Source organism: Mobula hypostoma, chromosome 5 (assembly GCF_963921235.1).
Source record: "Mobula hypostoma chromosome 5, sMobHyp1.1, whole genome shotgun sequence".
NCBI classification, from domain to species: domain Eukaryota; kingdom Metazoa; phylum Chordata; class Chondrichthyes; order Myliobatiformes; family Myliobatidae; genus Mobula; species Mobula hypostoma.
The window spans coordinates 20,883,715-20,909,078 of NC_086101.1; the positions used below are offsets into that span (position 1 = coordinate 20,883,715).

The 25,364-nt window shown below is 43.5% G+C and overlaps 1 protein-coding gene across 1 annotated transcript; it reads right to left on the reverse strand.

Moving 5' to 3' along the window:
• Positions 1–4,369: 4,369 nt before the first annotated feature.
• Positions 4,370–18,655, reverse strand: LOC134347283 (signaling lymphocytic activation molecule-like). Its single transcript, XM_063049684.1, has 5 exons — positions 18,244–18,655; positions 17,149–17,439; positions 13,350–13,466; positions 11,170–11,243; positions 4,370–5,696 (listed from the first exon to the last, which is right to left on the reverse strand). Exons 1-5 carry the CDS (start codon positions 18,653–18,655, stop codon positions 5,541–5,543), a joined length of 1,050 nt encoding a protein of 349 aa, XP_062905754.1. The 3' UTR covers positions 4,370–5,540.
• Positions 18,656–25,364: the final 6,709 nt, after the last annotated feature.

A 25,364-nucleotide genomic window follows, 5' to 3' on the forward strand; every position in this document is an offset into this window, starting at 1 on the left:
TTGCAATGCCACTATTTACCTCAACCTTGCTAATTCTGATATGATTGTTGCCTGCAGATTTTTTCTAACCTTGATATATAAATTTTACAGTGGTTTATGCTTTTGGGAAATGTATAAATGCCTTTTGTCAGTGGGCAAGTTTATTTGAGGTCATTTTTCACAAATGCAAAAGGACAATTTGTGAAAGCAGAAATCTAGATGCCTTCATAACAATAAACATCAGTTTTATTGTTATGGGAAAAAAAACAGAACTGGGAATTCAAAACAAGAACAAAATCGTCAAAAGAGAAGTAATGAACTTTACTGATTTATTTTCTTTGGAAGAGCAGGCTTTACCTAAATTAAGTGTGGAGATGGATAGAGATATTATCCGTCTTAGAATCAGAGGTTCATTGTCTGACACATTTTGTGGAAGTTGTTGTGTTGTGGCAGCAGGACAGTGAAAAAATAGCTTTATAATAAAAAACAAATGGTGCAAAAGAGGAATAGTGGGGTGGTGTTCATGAGTTCATGAAATGAGTCAAATCTGATTTCCGAGGGAAGAAACTATTCCTAAAACATTGAGCATGTGCCTTCATGCTCTAGTACCACTTCCTAGAAGGTAGTAAAGAGAATAGGGCATGTCTCATTTGCTGATTGACGTTAATGGAGGAAGCTCTATGATATTAATCATTTTTTCTCTTATTGGCAGTACTTGATCTTGGCACTTTCTGAGCCTCTGATTGCTATTTTCACAGGTGTTAAACACCCTCAGCCATAAGGCTCTATAATGAGTCAACCTATAGCCAGGGAAGTGATGACCTCCTCCTGTTAGACTGTTTAAGGTAACTTATTTTTTGTTAGAGATTTTCCTTCCATCCCCTCATCCTCACCCTTCCCTCTCTGTAACTGACACAAAGCAGGATCTTCATCTGCAACATTAACTCTGTTTCCCTTCCCACAGATGCTGCTGTTGGAGCTGGAGGTTATCTGGTCCAGAAGGTTCTTTGGAAGATAAGAACGAGCACAATCTTATGGCTACAGCTGTTTTATTAGTAGCCACTGGCTACTTCAAACCTCAAATCCACCTTAATGATTTTGAACACTTCTATCATGTCTCCTCTCATTCTACATCTACTTAGGCTGAAACATATTTAATTCTTTCAATCTTTCTTCATAGCTCGTACCCTGCAGACCTAGAATGAGTCTAGTCACCCTTCTATGAACTCTTTCCAGTGCCGTCACGTCCCTCACAAAACACAGAGACCAAAATTGTACACAGTACTCAAGGTGTGGCCTCACAAGTGTATTATACAGCTTAAGGTCTGTAGACGTGAACTCCACTGAGCGCATTATATAGCCCAGCTTTCTATAGCCTTCCTAATCGCTTCCGTGCATTGTCTAGATTTTGATAGTGATGAGTCTACCAGGACACCCAAATCCTTCTCATACAGAATCCTTCTGATTCTGATACAGTGCACTTTCTAACAAGACCCTCAATGTATATTTATATCTAATATTTCTACTTCCTATATGTAATAAATTACATTCACTTACATTAAATTTCATCTGCATTTATCTACTCACATCTGAATTTTGTTTAGATCTAACTGTATGGATTCTGCTGCCTGAATCAGTCCATTCCCCTAATTTTATGTCATCTGCAAACTTTACTAGTTTACTTGTTAAGTGCCTATCTAAATCATTAATGTAAATTAGAAACAGCAGTGCCCCCAAAACTGATCCCTGTGGAACCCCAGTTTTAATACCTTCTAGGTGTGAAAATGATCCTCTCACCATTTCCCTGCCCCCACCCCCCATTTCCAAGTTTAATCAGTCCTTAACTAAGCGAAGCATACACCTGCCCAGTACATTAGTGCCCCTCTGGTTCAAATGCAACCTGTCCTGGTGGTACGGGTTCCATCTCCCCCAGAAGGTACTCCAATGTCCCATAAACCTATGCCCCTCTGACCATGATTTGAGCCATGCGTTAAATCCTCTGATCTCCTCCATCCTAGCTGGACTGGTGCTTGGTAGAAGCAGAACTTCCAAGAAGACCACCTTTTCAGTTTTGTCCCTAAGCTTCCCACCAAACTCTTTAAACTTGTATTGCGGAACTGACAGCCTGCCCTTACCTATGTCATTTGTTCTGATGTGGACAATGACAAATGGATCCACCCCACCTTTGGCCAGAAGCTTATCTACTCATCTAGGGAGATTTCCTAAATGTGCTCCTGGTAGGCAACCAACCATACAGGACTCCTTGTCAGTACGCACCCGATTCTCAACACCCCCACCCACAATTGAGTCCCCTACCATCACTGTTTCCTTTTTATGAGGTTTAGGTTTAGAATTAGAGAGGGTCCTGTGGGACCCCTCTGTCCTGCCTACCATTTCAGAGGTTTCATGGCTGTCGACGAATATCGTCAGATGTTCAAAATGGTTGGTCATTTCCATCTCTGAAGTTGATACCCCGGACAGTGTGTACCTCTTACCCTGCACTTCTTTCCCATTGTCACACACCTGTCTCTTTCCTTCTGGTCTGGAGTTTCAATCTGTGGCTCTCTTCATGTGCACAGTATCTCTGTGGGACATCTGGAGCACATTTGCCAATCTCTACAACATTGCATGTCAGCTACCTCCTCCTCAGGTTCAGCCACCTTGTTACAAGTAGTTGGTTCAGCTGACATTTCTAGCATATGAACCATCCAGGGGAGCATTATTACATGAATCTGAACATAAGGCAAGACTGACATTGCAGAGGCTGCATTATTATACTTTTACAGAGGAAGAACTACTGAAGATTAAGTGACTGTATTTATTTAAATTTTTTAAAGTAAACTACTATTTATACTGCTGTTCCTACTTTGCTCCTGATGTACCAGATAGCATCTAATGCCTAATGTGTGCTTGGACCTTCTCCGGACTTTCTAGATTTGCGTTCCCTGATCAATTTGCTTTCTCTGCTGGTAAACTGTATCGCAAAGCAACTTTTGGTCCTGCCTTGTCAGGCCTACAATAACTCCACCGCTATCTAATTATCAGCTCGCTTTTTCATCGAAATCACGCTAAGCGCCGCTATTACTGCTAGCGCTAACAAACTGCTTATGCAAACGTGAAAAATACCGGCCGCCCAAAACAAAGGATAAGCATTTCCTTTTCAGCCCCTGTAAGGCGACCAAACACAAGTTATTTTTAATGCTTGTCACCCGGTTCTAAATGTCCTTATTTGGTGGAAATATCAGATGTGTTTCCACACAGTGGAGAATTTTGTGAACTTCAATGAGATCGCCACTCATTCTTCTAAATTCTACAGAATTCAGGTTTAGGCTACGCAGACTCTCATTATACCACAAACTGAAATCAGTCTAGTGAAATGTCTCTGTATAACACTGATCTCTACATATCCCTCTGTCACAGTATGCTGGTCTGAGAAAGATCAATTTACATTCGTCACTCAGTTTTCTATGCATTATTCAGTTGCCAGCCGCATCAATATATTACCCTCATTTGCATGCATTCACACATTGTAAATTCTAGCAATTTTTCTGCCATTAATGTTAAGCAAATGTGTCAGTAGATTTCTGCTTCATCTCTCTCCACTTTTCTAAAAAGTGGTTTGCAGTCATTAAGATTCCACTCTGCAGAACAACTCCGGAGTCTATAGAAAAATGGAAGACAGTAAGACAGCATTTCTTGGCTCAGCCACAGCCTGTTTTAAAACTGGTGTAGATTCTCCTGTTTTTACCAACACTTAATTTCCTTCAGGTCTCTTTCCCACAAGGGAAATTCTCTCATATTTCTGACAGCTGATGGTTACTGCCATTTCCCTGTTTACATCACAAATTCTCCACTCTGCCTGTGCAAAAAAAACCCTGCCTGCTCTATTTTCCCTTTAGGCGAGAGTAGAAGTCAGAAGAAAACTCAGTATGGGCCTCAGTATTTAAAGCTAAAATTAATGATGTGGTTGTCAAACATTTCCGTAGTGCTACACTGTTTTTATCCAACGCTACGTGACAAATTTATGTTGGAGGGTTTTACATTCGCAAGTTTTTTGTTAATGTTAAATCATACCAAACCTGAAATTTAACAGGGCCTTCCTTTCATGATTTTCCTTTTTAAACCCAATGTGATGTTTGAAGCACTTGACAGGAATCTTAGACTGTTCTCTGAGAACCTCCTTCACTGAACCTGAAACCAGTGACTTACGAGCAAAGCTTTTGATCTCAATCTCCGATGTGGTTTTGACCAAATTGTAGTTGATCTATCGTCCCTTGGCCCTCTGGTCTACCTATATCGCCCACCAACCCCTGTCTCTGTGTCTCACTCCTCTTCATGCTTTCTACCCCGTTCACTCTCAGTCCTGATGCAGAGTCTTGTTCCAGAGCTTTGACAATCTTTTTGCCTCCCTCTCCCCCACTCCACCCTTACAACCAGATGCTCCTTGAACTGCTGAGTTCCTGCAGCAACTTTTCTTTTTGCTGGTAGTAGCTCCACTGCTTTTTCACCATTCCAGTGCATTAATCCTTCAAGGCACGCTGGAATTTCTAGGTCAGTGTTGTCACTGGGCCCTTTCTAAGCCACAGCACCGAGCACCTTTGTTTAAAGCCATACCAATTCCAAATGCTTTGTTAACAAAATGAGAATATATTTGTGTTGGAAAAGAGCAAACATATCACCATCATACAGAGAAATGCATGAGTAAAAAAAGTTAATTAAATAAAATACAGAATGTCATGGCTGAACGATAACCATAACAAATAGGAAATGGTGGAAATACACTGTGGCTGACAGCTCACGCACAGCACTTCTACCTGAGTATACGCATGTAGAGGCAGTGGTTTCCTTCAAAATCCTCAAGCTCCTCTGCCAAAGATCATGTCTGATCAGGCTTTGGCTTAGCTCAAGTTTCCTGCGTAACCCTTGACTAACTGTAGACTAAAAATCTGGATTTTGCAGCCTTGCAATACACAATGATTCAGCCTCCACAAAGTCCAGATGTTTACAATCTCTTGAGGAGAAACTCCACTTCATTGCCACCTTAAACTGTGATATTTCCTCAAACTAGATTCACCATGAGAAGAAACATCACCTCAGCATCGATCTTGTCAAATTTATGCAGAATCTTAATCATTAGTACAGTCAGGGGTTTACTGTATAACCTCCGATCAGGTTAGATTCAGCCCACCCAATCTTTCCTTATAAGGTAACCCTTTGATTCCATGAATGAACCTAGTGAGTCTTCCCTGATCTTCCTTCAGTGAAAGCTATCCATCCATCACACTTATTCCTAACTCATCTGTGAGGTATAAACCATGCCTGCACCTTAGAACTCATCACCTTGCTGTGTATTTCCAACATTTCTTACTTAAATCTGTCCAGCTTCTCCCAGTCCTTCCAAATTGGATTCTCCTTGCAAGCCTGTTCCAATGCCTGGTCTGCTGTCCCGGTGTGCAAGCCAGTTGTGTCAGCTGTAGGCAGTGCCGAAAGTTGCTGAGCATAAAAATTGCTGGGATTAAAGGACACTTCAATGCCATGTTTATGTTTCATGTGGTGGATGATCAGCTTTCAGTGTTGAACTTCTGATCCATGCTCGTTGCTGCCAACAATGTGTTCAAATCAGGATTGTATTTTATCTCATCGTATATCGTTGTGAGCTGTGCCCTTGGATTTTGATGTCCTTCATTGGCATCCAGTTGATGTAAATGTCCCTGTGGCTTGAAAGAAAGTAATTTCAATGACAATGTGTTTAGATTGTGTGGTTATCTGAGTCAGTCCTGAAACACATAGTCCAAGGATATAACGCAGAAGATTGTTTAAAGGGAATGGAATACAAGATAGTATCAGAATTCAGTACTGGAAGATCAAGGATTTGAAAAGATCTGTATACATTTTAAAGTAGAGGGTGAAACAGAGAGGTTTTGTGTTATAAAGTAATGTCAAAAGTGTTTTCCAATTGTTAGAGAACTTTGTACTGTGGGATATGCAAGAAACAGTTTTATGATAATCTTCATCCATCTAGCTCTGAAGAGGGAGCACTTTTGCACTAGTGTGGAGGTTTTACCCATGGAGGAAGCTTAATTCTATAAGACAAAGAGAGGGGCTACATTGTCCGGCGAAAGAGGAGCTTTCACAATGCCTGGTGGGATAATGCAGTAATATCTCTGCATGGAGTCACATACTGGGGCTTTGTGTTGTAAGGAGACAAATTTCTAAAATATCTGTATTATAGAAGGAAATACGGACTGTCAGGGTAATCTCAATGAAGAACATAGAACATAGAAATTTACAGCACATTACAGGCCCTGCAGCCCACATTGTTGTTTCACCATGTAACCTACTCTAGAAACTGCCTAGAATTTCCGTAGTGCATAACCCTCTATTTTTCTAAGCTCCATGTACCTATCTAAGAGTCTCTTAAAAGATCCTGTTGATTCTGCCCCTCCACCATCACCGCCGGCAGTGCATTCCACACACTCACTACTCTCTGTGTGGAAACCTTACCCCTGATATCCCATCAGTACCTATTTTCAAGCACCTTAAAACTATGCCTCCTAGTGTTAGCCATTTCAGCCCTGTGAGAAAGCCTCTGGCTACTCACACGATCAATGCCCCTCATCATCTTATACATCTCTATCAGGTCACCTCTTATCCTTCATCGCTCCAAGGAGAAACAGCCAAGTTCACTCAGCCTATTCTCAGAAGGCATGCTCCCCAATCCAGGCATCATCCTTGTAAATCTCCTCTGCACTCTCTCTATAGTATCTACATCCTTCCTGTAGTAAGGTGACCAAGTGGTGTCTGACCAAGATCATATAGCTGCAATATTACCTCATGGCTCTTGAACTCAGTTCCATGGTTGATGAATGCCAACACTCCATATGCCTTCTTAACAACACTGTCAACCTGCGCAGCAGCTTTGAGTGTCCTATAGACACAGACTACAAGATCTCCCAGATCCTCCACACTGGCAAGAGTGCAGAATACGAACCATCTACAACTACCCTTTGCCTTCTGTGTGCAAGTCAATTCTGGATCCACAAAGCAAGGTCTCCTTGGATCCCATGCCTCCTTACTTTCTGAAGGAACTTTGAATGGGGAACCTTATCAAATGTTTACTGAAATCCATATATACTACATCCAGGGCTCTACCTCCATCAATGTGTTTTGTTACATCCTCAAAGAATTCAATCAGACTCGTAAGGCATGACTTGCCTTATCAAAGCCATGCAGACTATCCGTAATCAGATTATATCTTTCCAAATGCTCATAAATCCTGCCTCTCAGAATCTTCTCCAACTCTTGCCCACTACTGAAGTCAGACTCACTGGTCTATAATTTCCTGGATTATCTCTACTCCCTTTCTTGAACAAGCAAACAACATTTGCAATCCTTCAATCCTCCGGTACTTCTCCCGTCCCTGTTGATGATGCAAAGATCATTGCAAGAGGCTCAGCAATCTCCTCCCTCGCTTCTCACAGTAGCCTGGATTATATCTCATCCAGTCCCAGTAACTTATCTAACTTAATGCTTTTCAAAACATCCTCTTCCTTAATGTCTATTTGCTCAAGCTTTTCAGTCTGCTATAAGCTATCCCCACAACTGCCGAGGTCTTTTTTCCCTGGTGAATACTGAAGCAAAGTTTTCATTAAGTACCTCCGTTACCTCCTTCGACTCCATGCACACATTTCCACTATTACACCTGATTGGTCTTATTCTTACACGGCTCATCCTCTTGCTCTTCACATTCTTGTAGAATGCCTTAGGGTTTTCCTTAATCCTGCTCACCAAGGCCTTCTCATGACCCTTCTGGCTCTCTTAATTCCATTCTTAAGCTCCTTCCTATCAACCTTGTAATTTTCTAGAGCTGTAACAGCACCTAGTTCCTGCCTAATAGCATCATATTTCCCCCTACCCCAATTAAATGTTTTCCCAAATTGTCTGCTCCGATCCGTCTCCAGTGCTTTGGTGAAGGAGATATTGTGATCACTATCTCCAAAATGCTCTCCCACCGAGCGATCTGACTCTCGACCAGTTCATTTCCCAATACCAGATCAAGAACAGCCTTTCCTCTGGTTGACTTATCTACATATTGTGTCAGGAAACCTTCCTGAACACACCCTACAAATTCCACCCCATCTAAACCCCTTGCGCTAAGGAGATGCCAGTCAATATTAGGAAAGTTAAAATCTCCCATCACAACAACCCTATTGTTATTGCACTGTTCCAGAATCTGCCTCCCTATCTGCTCCCAAATATCACTGTGGGTCTATAAAAAACACCCAGTATAGAGATATTGCCCCTTTTCTGTTTCTGACTTCCACCCGCACTGACTCAGTAGACCATCCCTCCATGACTCATTAGCGGATGTAACCATGAAGGTTATCAGCTTATCAGGACTGCTTTATATATGTGGTTGGTACTTCTAGCACTAACTGCCCTCTCACTCTGCTGGTTCTTGTTCCAGTTGTACTTGTTTTCTGATCACTCATTTTAATTTTTATTCAGACCCATGGTGTAGACCACAGTGACAGGTTAGTGCTGCAGTTTCTGCAGTCAGCGTGCAAACCACATTGAGCTGCATAATCTCTACATTGCCTCACCAATGGGACAAAGTTTGTTGGGGTGATTTTTTAAAAAAAATTATGGTTTTGATTCCCCATGGACTTTCCCCTTCTCAACTGTAATCTCTCTTAATTGTATAATCCTCTAAAGACCTTCACCTCGTCTCTGGAATACTCGCTATTTAATCACACCACAATTGCTGCAGCCCATCAATTGTCAAATCCTGAAACAATGGAATCCTTCCCTAACCCTATAGTATTTTTCTGCCCTTTGTAAAACTAACTTCTGGCTGTCTGCTTACAGTTTTTGTTAACCAGCATAGATCATTAACATGGTGAAGTTCCCATGAATTTTATTTTACTACATTAACGGCAATACATAAATGCAAGGAAATTGTTGGAAGAGAAACCTTGTTGATAGCAATAGATGCAATATGAGGGTGTGAGAGAAAACACACAAGAACAAAGATTACATGCAAGCTCGATAAATTAGCAAAAAAGTGTGGAGAGAAATGCATGAGATTAAGGCAGAAGTTAAACAGCAGATGTGAGAATAAGAGAGAAAGCTATAATTATATGCTGGGGTCTCATGGTATCAGATGGTTCCATGAGACTCCAGCATATAATTATAGCTTTCTCTCTTCTCACATCCGCTGTTTAACATCTGCCATAATTTCATGCATTTCTCTTGGCACTTTTTTCCAATTTATTGAGCTTGCATGTAATCTTTGTTCTTGTGTGCTTAAGTATAAGTATAAGACTGTTCTTGCATCCTATCTGATATGAATTCCAGGCTACGTTGAAATCACCAGAGGAGACTGTTCATGTGATAGGGATGAAACAATCCTTGAACTGACCTCATCTCAAAAAAAAGGCACCTCACCCAATCCCATGACTGGTTTCTGGGCTCATGTTGTAATTTTGTTTTCATTCTTTTTTCTGGATCTGGCCATCTCTGAGAACGTCAGTGTTTGTTACCCATCCCTAATTGTCCTTGAGAGGGTGAAGGAACGCATAAACACAAGAAATTCTGGAAGGATGCTGGAAAGCCAAAGAAGCATACAAAATGCTGGAAGAATTCAGCTGGTCAGGCAGCATCTATGGAGGGAAATAAACAGTCGATGTTTTGTGCTGAGACCCTTCTTCAGTAACTGGAAAGGAAGGGGGATGACGCCAGAATAAAAAAGTAGGAGGATAGTAAGAAGGTGTTAGGTGAAGCCAATCTGATCAGAAAGAGAAAGAGCTGGAATGGAAGGAATCTTCTGGGATAGGAGAGCGGACTCTAGGAAGGAGGAGGGGATCCAGGGGTAGGTGATAGGCCAGAGTGGGGAATAGAAGAAGGGGGGAGCCGGGGGGGGGGGAGGAATTTACTGAAAGGAGAAATTGATATATCATTACATTGGAGGCTATCCAGACAGAATACAAGGTGTTATTACTAATAATAATAAACGCTTAACTGATCCTGAGTGGGAAATTCTTTCATACTTAGCAGTATGCAGACTTAACTAATAATAAAGTACAGAATAATAGCATACACAATAATAATTTACCAATGTGCAATTATAATGTATGAAATAATAAAACAGAGACTATTATACTATGGCGTGTGTTCTCCTGTCGCACAGAGATGAACTGTTGTAAAAGCTTATTTCATCGGTTAGGAAAGATTTTCTTTAACAATCCTTGTGACAGCGGAGCTGAATGAGCCTGTTCAAAAGGGTGTTCCGCTACTTATTCAGTAGGTCATGGGAGTAGAGGATGTGCCACATTGTCCATAATGGATAACAGTTTGTTTAGTAACCTCTCTACCACCGACTGAATATTTGGTACCTAATAAAGTGGGCACTGAGTTTATATCTGTTTGTTTACCTTTGGTGAGTCTAACCCCTGTAATACGTTACCCAGCAGTCCTCCAAATAGACTCTGGCAGTGTAAAGCAGATCTCCACCACCTCAAGGGTATTTAAGGATGGGAATAATTGCTGGCCTTTCCAGTAAACACCACATCTCACAATTAAAGAGCAAGGAAGTATTGTGACAGGTGGGTGCAGTGTTGCTTCCAGATGGCTGAGACATCCCTCAGCAAAGTAACTAATGGACATAGCTGCCCTGTCCAGTTCTGCAGACACAGACGACATTGTTCAGCAGTAGTGTTGATGAAAAGGAAGGAGCCATATCCATTTGTAAGCTAGTAATTCAGTGAAGGAGTGATCTTACAATAATGAGGTTGGGAGAAAATTGAAAATTTTGATGGCTGTTTGAGATTTGGCAGCACATGAAAGGGGAGGAGGCAGAAACCCTCACCACATCTGATGTGCTGTATCCTACAATGTTGCAAACAGAGCTGGAGAGGAATTAGTATTGGTAGCTCTCCTTGGATGATATGGATAGAAGTAATATTTTGTGACATAATCAAATTGCAATCCTCTTGTGCAAAGCAAAGAAGCCTTTATCAAATGGAACCTCCCCACACCATCACATAGAAGACGAGAGTTGAAGCAGAGAAGGAAGGGTGTGAACAGCTTTGCTGTTGTTGAAAGTATCACTAGATATTTGTTATTGAAACAGAGGAAAGTGGAGAGAATGGGAGAGAGTAGACCCTATAGATGTTTACAGCTTGTACTGACCTGGTCCCTGGCAAGGTTTGCTCTCCTGATCACAGCATACAGCACTGATTCACTTCTCCCCTCAGTGTTAGCAGCTTTAAATAAAAAACAGTTGCTGTTGGAACCATGTCTGGATGCTCCTTCTGTTTTGATTTCAGAAAATATTTTCTCTAAATATCTTTCCCCTTAAAGGTTACCTGTGCTGAATTCTTCCACCAACCATAACTTCTCCATTCAAAAACCTGACTGACTACACAACCACAAGGACATCTCAGAGGAGTCTGACCTTATTCTTAATGGGCACACTGTGGGCATTCTCTTTCACTGACCTACCCAGCTGCCATCCAGCCCCATTAGGAACTCCCACTAGGAATGAAGTATCCAGTTTTTTCTCATTGGTATTAAAGCTGTATAGTAGACTTCGGTCGAGGGAAAATCGCAAACTTGTCCTCAGATGAAAAACAAAACCATGGTGGTGTTCCATTCTTCATGGTAAACTGAATTGAGAGTCCTCTTCATTGCCAAAACAATTTAAGAAAATGCAGTATCTGTGCCCAGTCTAGGTGAATTGACATTTACATCGTGATATTGAACCCCTGAATCATCCCTCTTGTTGATCATCTCCAGTTTCCACAATACAATGAACTGATTTGATCAGTTCTAAATGTTATATTTTGTTCATGTCACCAGTGTGGTAGAATGCAAGAGGACAAGAGGAAATATGAAGGAATTGCTCAAGCGGGTAAAGAATAATAGCCTTGCATTTGTACAGTTCTGCCTAAGATGCCACAAGGGAATAGACCAGAGGTTAGACCAGTTTAACCTATAGGCAATGTTCCCAAAGCTTGGCTGTTCCTGGTTTCCCTTATCCTTTCCTTCAGACATATTCAAATCCGGTGAAGCCACTGAATTACAGACAGGAGCAGACAGTATGGGGAAGGAGCAGGAATCCAAACAAGTTCCCCCCCATTGACTTTGCTTTTCCAACATAAAGCATTCCTGCCATTCTACCTGTCTCACTGGTTCTTCAGACTGTCCAAGCATTTTAATTACCTTTAATCTCCATTGAAAGATTCTGAGAATAGATTCTTTATGTCCTCAGCACATTCTAAAATAATAATTGCATGTGGTACTCGCTTTGTTACCTCAACTCCTCCCTTAATGTACAGCATCCAAGAAATATTTGCAGTTAATAATGAAACCCATGCAATTCAGTTGAGAGGTTACATTGTCTGTGATCTAGTTTAGATAGAATGCAGATATATGAATATCAGTTAAACCTTTAAGATCAGATTGCATCACATGGCCCTTCGCAGCAAGAGGCATCACTGTTCTGCAATGTACTGCTGTTAGGAGTGAGGTAACTTGGATCCTTTCAACTCAGATCTTGCTGTTGTGAAATAGTTCCCATTTGTGGTTCAGACTTTGGCCGTGCATATTCTTAGATCCCATAAGATCCACACCCCAGGCATTGCAGAATACACAAGGAATTCTGTTCCTTTTTGTGGCGCACAACAAAGAGGAAGCTGGGGTCAGTTGTGCTGGTGGTGGACAGATGTTTCTGATCAGGTTGGTACCTCCAGTCAGATGAAGGCCGAGAGCTTGTTTAATGTTGGGTTTCAACCATGGCAATAAAGGGTGTGTGGTGCAAGGTGTGAAAAAGGGACACAATGCCAATGCCTGAAATAGAACCACCATGTTGGAATTTATGCAGGAAGGTACCCTAAGTGGTTCAGAAGAAGGAATGACACACACTGAAAAGATTTCTTTTGCAGAGACAGGCCAAGAAATGGTGCTGACCATTCTGAACTGAAGTAAAACCCCAGGAATTGTGGGAGTTGAGCACCACTGTGCCTACCTGGGATGCTCTGTGACAAGCCACAAAAGGAACCTGAACCCGTGTCATGCACATTGGAAAGCACCACATTTTATTGTTGCTGAATTCCATGATACACATAGCACACATGTTGGAGCTCATGGGCAGTTATCCCTTCAGTTCAACAACTTGCTTTGTATTCCTGCTCAGGAGATGGTATAGTCTCACTCTACTAATGATTGCCAGGCGACAGTCACTAGTTGACTGATTGGAACTAAATTCAGAGACTCCATTAACAAAGACTAACTTGAGCCCAGCTATTGTGAGGGGGTATTACCATGGAATACACTTGTGTGACTTAATAGGAATATTCAAGAGTACCTGCCTTCATTGACCTTGGGTTCTCTGTTCCAATACAGCATGAAAAGGATAGCCACGAGGAAAAATATCAGAACAGCAGCAATAATTAAACCAATGTGGAGTGGCCTCAGTAGCTTCTCACCTAAAAAGGAATGACATTCATCTGTGATTTTCTCAACATGTTAGTACACAGGAAAGTTAATTACATTTGGTTTAAAATAGGAAATACAACAGAATGGAGAAGCTGATATCAAGAGGAGAGCTGATAGAGATTTGCAAGATGACAACTGGATTAACCATGGTAAAGGGAGGAATGCTGGCCCTGTGAGCAGATGGTTCAAGAATCTGAATTTACAGGGGCAATGCGTCAAAATGGGAAGGGGCTGGAAGATGGGACTGATAAGAGGGTGGCTATGATCTGCAGCTCACTATAGTATAGGTGGTGATTGATGTGAGAATCAATCAGAGCTTTTAAAAGAACAATAGAAATAACCCAGCATTAGAAGAAATTATCCATCACTGAGGGAGAAGGGACAATTGGACCGACCTGAATACAGCACTAGAATCATTAAGCAAAATGACCTCCAATAAAGTTTTGTCATCGCAGAGAGGATGAAAACGCATAAAAAGAACAAACTCGAGGTCTCAACTTTCTACATCATGGCCCTGTCCTTGGAAGGAGCCTTTCAGAATAAAAATTATCCAGCCAATTCCTTCCTCATTTTACTGATATATTCAAAATAATCATTAAACCAGATTAATCATCAATGAAAATATTCCTGAAAGAAAGAAAATTGTACTGTTCAAAGATCATGTGGGTGGTGGCACACAACAACAATCCAGCAAAGGATTAGACCAAAGGACATGGGAGCAGAAACAAGCCATTTGGCCCATCGAGTCTGCTGCACCATTCCATCATGGCTTTTTAAATTTTCCCTTTCAATTCCATTCTCCTACATTCGTATGTGTACTTTGATGCATTACTAATCAAGAACCTATCGACTTCCTTTATAAATATATCCAATGGCTGGGTGTTCATTGCACAGATTCACCACCCTCATTTAGTGCTCAGCTCATCTCTTTATCACGGCTTTAATTTTTGACAATTTTGTAACTTATTCTCATTTATTGAATTTGTGGGGCTGTGTGATACCGAAGGGTTTGGTGTCAATGCTTTTAGAGTGGCAGCGACCTAGGTTCGTTCTCCAATGCTGTCTGTAAGGAGTTTGTACATTCTCCACATGACTGCATGTGCTTCCTCTGGGTGCCCTAGTTTCCACCCGCATTCCAAAAATGCATACTTTGTAGGATAATTGGTCCCATGGGTGTAATTGAACAGTACAGGCTCATTTACACTGGAATGGCCTGATATCCTGCTGTATCTCTGAATAACTATAAATCTTAAATGTTTCCTATTACTAGTAATTAACCCCATATATATATATCTGCCAAATTCAAGGAAATCAGAACTAAAATGCTGAATGTGAAGGTTTAAGTATTGGAAAATGTCAATAGATTAATTATAAATATTTTATTTGAACCCAGGAAGAAGCCCAAAGGAAAATAAAACCACTAATATGAAAGCAGAAAGTCAACAAAATAATGCTTTTAAAATGATTATTTTACCCAAATTTTTATATTTATTTCAAGTGATACCGATTTTTATTCCTAAATCTTATTTTGATATTATTGACTCTAAAATTTCTTCTTATATATGGCAAAATAGAAATCTCAGATTAAGTAAAAAATACTTACAGAAATCTAAGAAAGAAGGTGGTTTGGCATTGCCTGTCCTAAGATTTTACTACTGGGCAATTAATATCCGATTCTTAATATTTTGGACACAAGATTGGAATATAACTCCAAGCCCACATTGGGTAAACCTTGAAGGTCATTCTGTACAAGGGTTTTCTTTAGCCTCCATTTTAGGAACTTCATTGCCTTTTGCACTATCTAAATTGAATAAACAAATTTTCAACCCTATAGTTAAACATACATTGCGAATATCGTTCCAATTTCATAATTTTTTTGGCCTGAATGAATTTATGTTATCAAGTCCTATTATATCTAATTTTTTTTTGTTTATATATTTTTTTCTTTTTATTTCTTTTTTAATGTTTAATCTCATTATGAGTTTGGAAGTCTTTTATATCTATGTTACTTAAAATTCATTTTATATATGTTGATGAACATTTTTCCAATCTCTTTGTACCAACTTTGTTATTGAGTTTGTAATTTTGAAAAATTAATAAAAAGATTTAAAAAGAAAAAGAAAGTCAACAAAAAGCAGTTTTAGATAAAAAACCGATTTTAGATTTAAAAAGCGGCTTAACAAAGAGGCTCTCCTGTGAGCTAGCGTGACACATCCTCATTACCAGCTCTCCAAGCCTGATTGGGTACTGAATAGCCTGTGTAATCAACAACTAATTATTCCCTGAAGAGAGTCCAACAGCCCATTCAGTGGGAGGTCAATAAATGCTGGCCTTTTCCGTGACACTAACATTCAGTAAAGGAACAAAAAAATTTTACGTGTCAGTTATTTCCAGCAACATACTTGTGATGACACATGCATGAAACTACAGTGCACAGAATCCCTACACTACAGAAGGAAGCTAGCCTACTGTCAAATTAGGACCACCAATCCCGGCATTCCCACTCACTTGTTTTTCCCACACAGCCCAAGAAAATCATTTTCTCTTTCGGAAACCCAAATTAACTGTTTCCTCCAATCCAACACATAGTTGATTGCAAAGCACAACCACTCCATGTTCCCTCCCATTGCTTGTGCCTTTCACCCAGTATCTGTGGCTTGTAGCCATGGTAACATCTGCTAATGGAAAAATACCAAGGATACATCAATATGTATAAAATGATAAGAATGGACAGCCATTCGGAAATGGCTAATATAAGAGGGCATAATTATATAGTGATTGGATAATAGCATAGGGGGTTCAATCATTCAGATGTTCAATAGTTCCAAAGAATGTCTGCAGTATACATCCTGAGAATCCTGCTCTCTGCAGACAACCTCAAAACAGAAGAAAAATCCCAAGGAATGAATGTCAGATCAAAATGTAAGAACCCCAAAGTCCTTTGTCCCCTCCCACACACAAGCAACAGCAAGCAGCATCAACCCTCTCCCCACTTTTTCCAGCAGAGAGCATCAGCACTCCCACCAGCCATCATACAAGAAACAGCAAAGCCCCAAAGAGAGATGATGGTCTACAGTCCAGAAAAGAATACTGTTCAACATCCCTCAGGCTCTTTCTCTCTCTCACCTAGGCAGAGACAGATATCACTCCTTCTACTGTAATAAAGGGACAAACAGTTGTTGCTTCCATGTTACAGTCCGTAAGGCCACTTTTATTTGAGTTTCCCCCGACTCAAGAACCAGCACCACTCACTCACTCACCATCGAGACAGAGAGGGAGTGATCACCCAAGTGCATATTGGTTCCCCATTATGCTTCAGTTTGTGACATCGGCGAGAAATTAGGTCAACAAGGCCACGCAAGGTCACGATGCGAAGGTGCTATCTTCCAAACCTCTCCTGGAGATATTGAAAATATGGCCAATTGGCAAGCTCCAAGAACAGGAACACAGTGCCGTCAAGCTCTGACTGACCCATAGATCGGGCCAGAATGAATAGGGCAGCAAAATTAAGTCTGGAGTTTTATACTCAGACTGCATATTTCCAAAAATCATTGATCTATCTCAGACCTGACCTGATCCATTGTATGGGTATTGAAATTAGAATAGAAAGGAAATAAATAACTCTCTCTATTTGAGAAAGGTTTACGGGTGTTGAAGAAGTGATGTACCAACCTTCAGTGTCTTGACAGAGGTTTCTGAGATCCACACTCATAGTTGCCTCACTGACAGGGTTCCTCACTGTGCAGTTGTACACTGTGTTGTTATCACTCAGCCTTACGGACAATTCCAGACTTCTCCCTCCATCAATCAGTACATGAGACTCATTGGCCGTGATGTCATCATCTCCTGTCCACCAAGTGTAAACTGGCTCCGTGCCACGCTCCACTAAACAGTGCAAACTAATGTTACATACCTCATGTGAGATTAACTTGCTGATACTTATTACCGGTGCTGATATAGATTCTGTTTATAAGAAAAACACAAATAAAAATAATGGTTTGTCAAGAACAGATATTAGTTATGAGCCTCTCACAAGAACTTTGATATAGGGCTAGGAGAAGCCTGCTCTGCCATTCATCAATCTCACTTTTACCCTATCCTAAATTCCTTTCATATTCAAAAGATCTATCTACTTTAGCATTGATTGACCTTAATAATTAAGTCTCCCCAGTCTCCTAGAGTAGACCTAACTAGAACTCCCATGTACTGTATGTCACGTTTTAAATAAGGAGACCAAAATGGACTTGTATGAACAGCTTTGTGAGTACTTGGAACATTTCTTGTCCATGTAATCTCTGTTCCACATGGATTTTCAGTTAGCAAGCTCAATAGACCAGCACCTTTCTCTCCTGCTCTTCATTTTCACGTCTCTTCTGCAGTGTATTTACCTCTCCTTCCTAATAGTAAGGAGGAGAGGTAAATGCTGCTGATGTACCCTCTCACCACTGAGCATTGTGGTTTCTGGGACAAAAGGATGAGTATGCAGGTGGCAGCAAGAATTTATTTTAAGAGATCGTATTGTCAGATGGCTTAGTGTTCCCTCCCAGAAAGGAAACATCCAATTTTTTTGCAGGCAGTATGTACAGTAAACAGACAGTGCTTTAGACTGGGTCCTTCACAACAGTAAGTGCTGCATCTGAGCAGTGTTTCAGTGTTCCCCCTGCCTTGTGTATCCCACAGGCTTCGGCTCGACCGCAAACATCTCCCCTTTCATCTTTAATTGCTCTAAAAATGTCAGACCAGAATATATAATTAAAATAATATTACCATAAATTCGCAGTTCCGTCATCTCTTTATGGACGCCTTTATTAGTCCTTGCATATATTTCGTACAGACCTTCATCACTGTCTGTTAGGTTCTGTATTTCCAGGCTATTGTCCTTCAGGTTTAACGTGATTCTCTCTCTGGTACAATCTGTTGGACTGTTTTTATATTTCTCACATAATGGAAACGTTTTTTGATTAGATAAATTTGTGTAGTCCCAAGTAATGACTGAAGTGTTTTCTCCTGGCACATATCCTGGCAATGTGACTGATTGACCCAGTGTCCCATTCACCACACGAAGAGCAGTCGGATTCCCATCGGTCTCTGCCAGAACTAAAACAGAAAGACAAACCATTAGAGTCTTTAGTCCCAGTGTGTTGGTGTCCACATCTCCACAGCATGGCAACTCTAGCATGATCCCAAATCTGAGGGACAAGTGGAAGCAGCCACATGAGAACATCACCACATAATGAGGGGATGCTTTTTTACCTCAGTGGCACAGATGGTATATAATACGGGAGACTGTAGTTGCTGGTATATAGAACAAGAAATAATCTGCTGGAGGAGATCAGCGTATCAAACAGCTTCTATGGGGGGAGGGGTTGATTAGTGTTTTGGGTAGAAACCCTGCATCACTAGTTTCCCTCACAGATGCTGCTTGACCTGCTGAGTTCCTCCAGCAGTTTGTTCTTTTTTTTCGCCACAGTTTAATTGCATTGGCACAACATTTATCATTGCTGGCTCTAAATCCTAGAACTCACACCCCAACACCATTGTGCGGGCATCTTCCCCAGAAGGACTGAAACTGTTCCAGAAGGCAGTTTACCAGCACTTGTCAAGGGCAGTTTGGAATGAACAGTAATGGTGACCTTGACAGCAAAGTACAGCATGGAGAAGAGAAATGGTGGTCAGGTCCCATAATTTACAGTAGGCACACTCAGTCGTCACTTTATTCAATACATCTGTCTACCTGCTCATTAATACAGATATCTAATCTGCCAATCATATGGCAGCAACTCAAATCATAAATGCTTGCAGACATGGTCAACAGGTTCAGTTGTTCAGATCAAATATCAGTATGGGAAAGAGATGTGATCTCAATGACTTTGACTGTGGAATGATTGTTGATGTCCAGTGGGGTGGTTTAAGTATCTCAGAGACTGCTGATCTGGCTTTTTCCTGCACAACAATCTTGAGAGTTTAAAGAGAATGGTTTGAGAAACAAATAACATCCAGTGAGCCATTGTTCAAGTTCAAAGTAAATTTATTATCAAAGTACATATATGTCATCACATGCAATCCTGAGATTCATTTTCTTGTGGACGTTCATTTTAAATACAAGAAACACAAGGGAATCAATGAAAGACTGCATCCAACAGGATGGACAACAATGTACAAAAAACTGCAAATGCAAAAAGAAAAAAAAGAAATAATAATAATTAAAAAAAACAATAAATATTGAGAACACAAGATTCAGAGTCCTTGAAAATGAGTCCATAGGTTCTGGGAACGGTTCAATGATGGGGTGAATGAAGTTATCCCCTCTGGTTCAAGAGCCTGATGGCTGACAGTGTCATGGTCCGGTCGGTGAAGTCCGTATTCTGGTTCACAGTCCGGTCCATCGACCCTTGCTCCAGGTTTTCCTGTTTACCCTGTTTCTGTTCTTGTTTAGCTCTATTTGAAGCAGCTGATGCTCGTTGGGGCTGGCTGCATAAATATCTTCAGAGACCAGGGCGTGGCTGCTGGATTGTTCTTGTCCTTACTCCTTGTATCCCTTCCTCTGCCTTCTGTTCCCTCACCTGAAGCCCTGCCTTGTCTTGCCGGTAACTCTCGCCTCACCTGAAGTTCTCGTCTCGTCTTGCATTGCCTGAAGCCCTGCCTTGTCTTGCTGGTAACTCTCGCCTCGTCTTGCCTGCTTTCTTGTCCTGGAGCCACCCTGTACCTAGCCAGGCTGTCACGCCGTTACCTACGGTTGGTTCTGTCCCTTCCTGTCCCTTGCCTCCGTCGGATGGAGAATCGCGCCCTGCCCAGGAGTACCATGCCCTGCCCAGGTGAACTGCACCCTGCCCCGGAGGAGACTGCCTAGCCTCAAGCCTGCAGACTGCGGCCTCCTGCCTGGCCTCAAGCCTGCAGACTGCGGCCTCCTGCCTGGCCTCAAGCCTGAAGACTGCGGCCTCCAGCCTCGCCTCGCCGCAAGTCTCCTGCCTCCGACCTCCAGCCTCGCCTCAAGGCTCTTGCCTCTGCCCTCCAGCCTCACCTCGCCGCAAGGCCCCGGCCTCTGTCCTCCAGCCTCGCCTCGCCTCAAGGCTCCTGCCTCCGGCCTCCAGCCTCGCCTCGCCTCAAGGCTCCTGCCCCCGGCCTCCAGCCTTGCCTCAAGTCTGCTGCCGCCAGCCTCGCCTCGTGTCTGCTGCCCCCTGGCCCCGCCTCGCCTCGTGCCTGCTGCCCCCCGGCCCCGCCTCGCCTCGTGCCTGCTGCCCCCCGGCCCCGCCTCGCCTCGTGCCTGCTGCCCCCCGGCCCCGCCTCGCCTCGTGCCTGCTGCCCCCCGGCCCCGCCTCGCCTCGTGCCTGCTGCCCCCGGCCCCGCCTCGCCTCAGGCCTGCTGCCCCCGGCCCCGCCTCGCCTCAGGCCTGCTGCCCCCGGCCCCGCCTCGCCTCAGGCCTGCTGCCCCCGGCCCTGCCTCACCTCAGGCCTGCTGCCCCTGGCCCCGCCTCACCTCAGGCCTGCTGCCTCCAGCCTCCTGCCTTGCCTCGTCTCAAGTCTCCTGCCTCCAGCCTCCTGCCGAGCCTCGTCTCAAGTCTCCTGCCTCCAGCCTCCTGCCGAGCCTCACCTCAAGTCTCCTGCCTCCAGCCTCCTGCCGAGCCTCACCTCAAGTTTCCTGCTTCCAGCCTCCAGCCTCCTGCCAAGAATCACCTTATCTCCTGCCTCCAGCCCCACCTCGCCTCAGGCCTGCTGCCTCCAGCCTCCTGCCTTGCCTCGCCTCAAGTCTCCTGCCTCCAGCCTCCTGCCTTGCCTCGCCTCAAGTCTCCTGCCTCCAGCCTCCTGCCGAGCCTCGTCTCAAGTCTCCTGCCTCCAGCCTCCTGCCGAGCCTCGCCTCAAGTCTCCTGCCTCCAGCCTCCTGCCGAGCCTCGCCTCAAGTCTCCTGCTTCCAGCCTCCAGCCTCCTGCCAAGAATCACCTCATCTCCTGCCCTCAGCCTCCTGCCAAGCCTCGCCTCATTTCCTGCTTCCAGCCTCCAGCCCCGCCTCGCCTCAAGTCTGCAGCCTCCAGCCCCGCCTCGCCTCAAGTCTGCAGCCTCCAGCCTCAGCCTCGCCTCGCCTCAAGTCTCCAGCCTCCAGCCCCACCTCGCCTCACCTCGTCTCCAGCCGCCAGCCCCGCTCGCCTCAAGTCTCCAGCCTCCAGCCTCCTGCCAAGAATCACCTCGTCTCCTGCCTCCAGCCTCCTGCCAAGCCTCGCCTCGTTTCCTGCTTCCAGCCTCCAGCCTTGCCTCGCCTCAAGCCTCCATCCCCGCCTCGCCTCAAGTCTCCAGCCTCCAGCCCCACCTCGCCTCAAGTCTCCAGCCTCCAGCCCCGCTCGCCTCAAATCTCCAGCCTCCAGCCTCCTGCCAAGCCTCGCCTCAAGTTTCCTGCTTCCAGCCTCCAGCCCCGCCTTGCCTCAGGTCTCCTGCCTCCTGCCAAGCCTCGCCTCAAGTCTATAAGACTCCAGCTTCATCCTGCCTGCCAGCCAAGCCTCGTCCTTGCCTGGTTCTGGAGTCCGAGCCAGAGGCAAGACCCAGGTACTGAGTCCTTGTCCAGTCTGTGGCTCGGAGTCCAAGCCCGCGCTTCTAGCTCTTTTGTCCAGTCCTGTTCCTGGTTCCCGGTTTTTCTGTCCATGTCCTTTCCATCGCCCTGTATCCTAGTCCTATCCCTAGTACTTCAGTGTCTGTGTCTTGCACTTGCATCCGTTCCCAGCCACTGCCTTATGACAGACAGCTTATAACTGTTCCTGAACCTGGTGGTGTGAGTCCTGAGGCTCCTGTACCTTCTTCCTGATGGCAGCATCAAGAAGAGAGCATGGCCTGGATGTTGGGACTTCTTGATGATAGATTCTGCTTTCCTGCGATAGATGTGTTCAATGGTGGGGAGGGTTTTACCTACCATGGACTGGGCTGTATCCAGTCCTTTTTGTTGGCATTTCTATCCATGGACATTGGTGTTTCCATACCGGGCTATGATGCAACCAGCCAATATACTCTCCAATGCACACCTATAGAAGTTTGTCAAAGTTTTAGTTGATATGCCGAATCTTCACAAGCTTCTAAGAAAGTAGAGATGCTGCTTCATTTTCTTCCTAATGGCACTAAGGACCTTGGGCAGATCTTTGAAATGATAACATTGAGGAATTTAAAGCTGTTGACCCGCTCCACGTCTGACATCACCACAGTGAGGACTAGCTCATGGATCTCTGTTTTCCTCCTCCTGTAGTCAGTAATCAACTCCTTGGTCTTTTGATTCCCATATGGATTCGGTACCACTTTTGATTCGGCCCATGATATTGGTATCATCAGTCAACTTAAATGTGACATTGGAGCTGTGCTTAGCGTCACAATGATAAGTATAAAGCGAGTAGAGTAGGGGTCTAAGTACACAGCCTTATGGTGCACCCGCACTTATAGTGACTGTGAAGGAGATGTTGCTTCCAATGGGAACTGACTGACTGGGGATACAAATAAGGAAATCAAGGATCCAGTTGTACACAGAGATATTGAGGCCTAGGTCATGGAGCTCAGTGATTGGTTTCAAAGGGATGATAGTGTTGATTGCTGAGCAGTAGTCAATGAAGAGCATCCTGTCATATGCATCTTCCCTGTACAGATGTTCCAAGGTTGAGTGAAAAGCCAGTGAAATGGCATCTGCTGTTGACCTGTTATGACAGTAGGTAAACTGGAGTGGATTCAAGTCACTCCTCAGGCTGGAGTTGATATGTTTCATCATCAATTCTCATAAAGCATTTCATCACAGTGAGGCAGATTTCCACATTCTTTGGAGGCACTGGGATAATTGTAACTTGCTTGAGGTAGGTAGGCAACTCACAACGGCGTCAGAGACTGAAATCACAGGGTTGTTGGGGGCTGAGGGAGATGGTCAAAGCGAGTTTAAAATGCATTGAGCGAATCAAATGTTGTTATCACCTATATTGATTGTTTTCACTTTGTTCAAGGTGATAGTATTCGAGCAACCTTCAGTGATTCATGTTTGGTCCTGAGTTGCCACTTTGCATGTGAGATGGCTTTCTGAAGATCATACCTGGACCTCTTGTATTTTGCTTGGTCGCCAGACCTGACAATCCATGACAATCATGGTGTACTTGTTCAGATCCTCTGAGTCCTTGGACACAGCCCAGTTCACCAACTCAAAGCAATCCTGAAGCTGCTCCTTGGTCTCCCGTGACCACCTATATGTTGTCCTTATCTGTGGCATCTTACTCTTCTGTCTCTGCCTGTATGCCGGCAGGAGTACAACCAGGAGATGAGATTGCCTGAAATACAGTCTGGGGATGGAACGGTAAGCATTCCTAATCATAGTAAGATAATGGTCAAGTTTGTTGGAACCCATTGTGCTGCAGGTACTATGTTGAATATAGTCGGGCAAAGATTTCTTCAAGGATTTTTTGAGGATGTGACTAAGCACATTGATGAAGGAAGAGCAGTAGATATAATGTATCTGGATTTCAGCAAGGCATTTGATAAGGTACCCCAGGCAAGGCTTATTGAGAAAGTAAGGAGGCATGGGATCCAAGGGAGTGTGGAGGATCAGAGGGATATTGGGGTCCGAGACCATAGGATGCTCAAAGCAGCTGCACAGGTTGACACTGTGGTTAAGAAGGCATACGATGTGATGGCCTTCATTAATTGAATTGAATTTAGGAGCCGAGAGGTAATGTTGCAGCTATATAGGAGCATGGTCAGACCCCACTTGGAGTACTGTGCTCAGTTCTGGTTGCCTCACTACAGGAAGGATATGGAAGCCATAGAAAGGGTGCAGAGGAGATTTACAAGGATGTTGCCTGGATTAGGGAGAATGCCTTATGAGAATAGGTTGCGTGAATTCAGCCTTTTCTCCTTGAGCGATGGAGGATGACAGGTGACCTGATGGAGGTGTATAAGATGATGAGAGGCATTGATCGTGTGGATAGTCAGAGGCTTTTTCCCAGGGCTAAAATGGCTGCCACAAGAGGACACAGGTTTAAAGTGCTGGAGAGTAAGTACAGAGGAGATGTCAGGGGTAAGTTTTATATTCAGAGAGTGGTGAGTGCGCAGAATGGGCTGCCAGCAACGATGGTGGAGGCGGATATGATAGGGTCTTTTAAGAGACTTTTAGATAGGTACATGGAGCTTGGAAAAATAGAGGGCTATAGGTAAGCCTAGTAATTTCTAAGGTAGGGACATATTCAGCACAACTTTGTGGGCCAAAGGGCCTGTATTGTGCTGTAAGTTTTCTATGTTTCAAGCCTGATTGAAGTTCCCAACAATTATTTGAAAGGTGGCAGAGTAGGATGCTTCTTTCTTTGCTAATCGTTGCACCCAATGCTTAGCATCAGCCTTTGGCTGTGACACAGTGGTCAGGATGACAGAGGAGAACTCTCTTGGTAATTTGCATGGTGAGCACTTAATTATTGGATATTCCACTTTGGGGGAACCGAGCACCTGAAAGTGTTTATCATGGAACACAGACTACCCCGCCCCCTCCCCCCCCTCCCGCCCAACCTTTTGTCTTCTCTGAATCAGCCTGTGTATTGAGAAGCCCTTGGTATCTGATAATACAACAGAATCAGTGAAAAACTACACACAAAGACCGAGAAGCAGTCAATGTGCAGAAGAAGACAAACTGTGCAAAGATAACAAACAAATCAAAAAAGAAATTAAAAAATGATTAAGTGAATGAATAAACAAATGATACTGAGAAAATGAGTTGTCGCGTCCACGAGTTGCTAGTTCAGGAGCCTAACTGTACTAACTTGCTCCCAGACCTGGTTGATGTGGGATCTAAGGCTGTTGTACCTCCTTCCTGATGGCAGCAGCAAGAACAGAGCATGGGATGGACGGTGGAGACCAGGCAGCTGTGAATGAAAGTTCTGCCATGGAGCAGTG

Coding starts and splice junctions, on each gene's coding strand:
- LOC134347283 (XM_063049684.1), bottom strand. CDS start 18,655: ATGCTAGAGTTGCCATGCTGTGGAGATGTGGACACCAACACACTGGGA. Junction 17,440..18,243: donor GACGGAACTGCGAATTTATG/GTAATATTATTT, acceptor TCTTATAAACAG/AATCTATATCAGCACCGGTA. Junction 13,467..17,148: donor CCTCTGTCAAGACACTGAAG/GTTGGTACATCA, acceptor ATTCCTTTTTAG/GTGAGAAGCTACTGAGGCCA.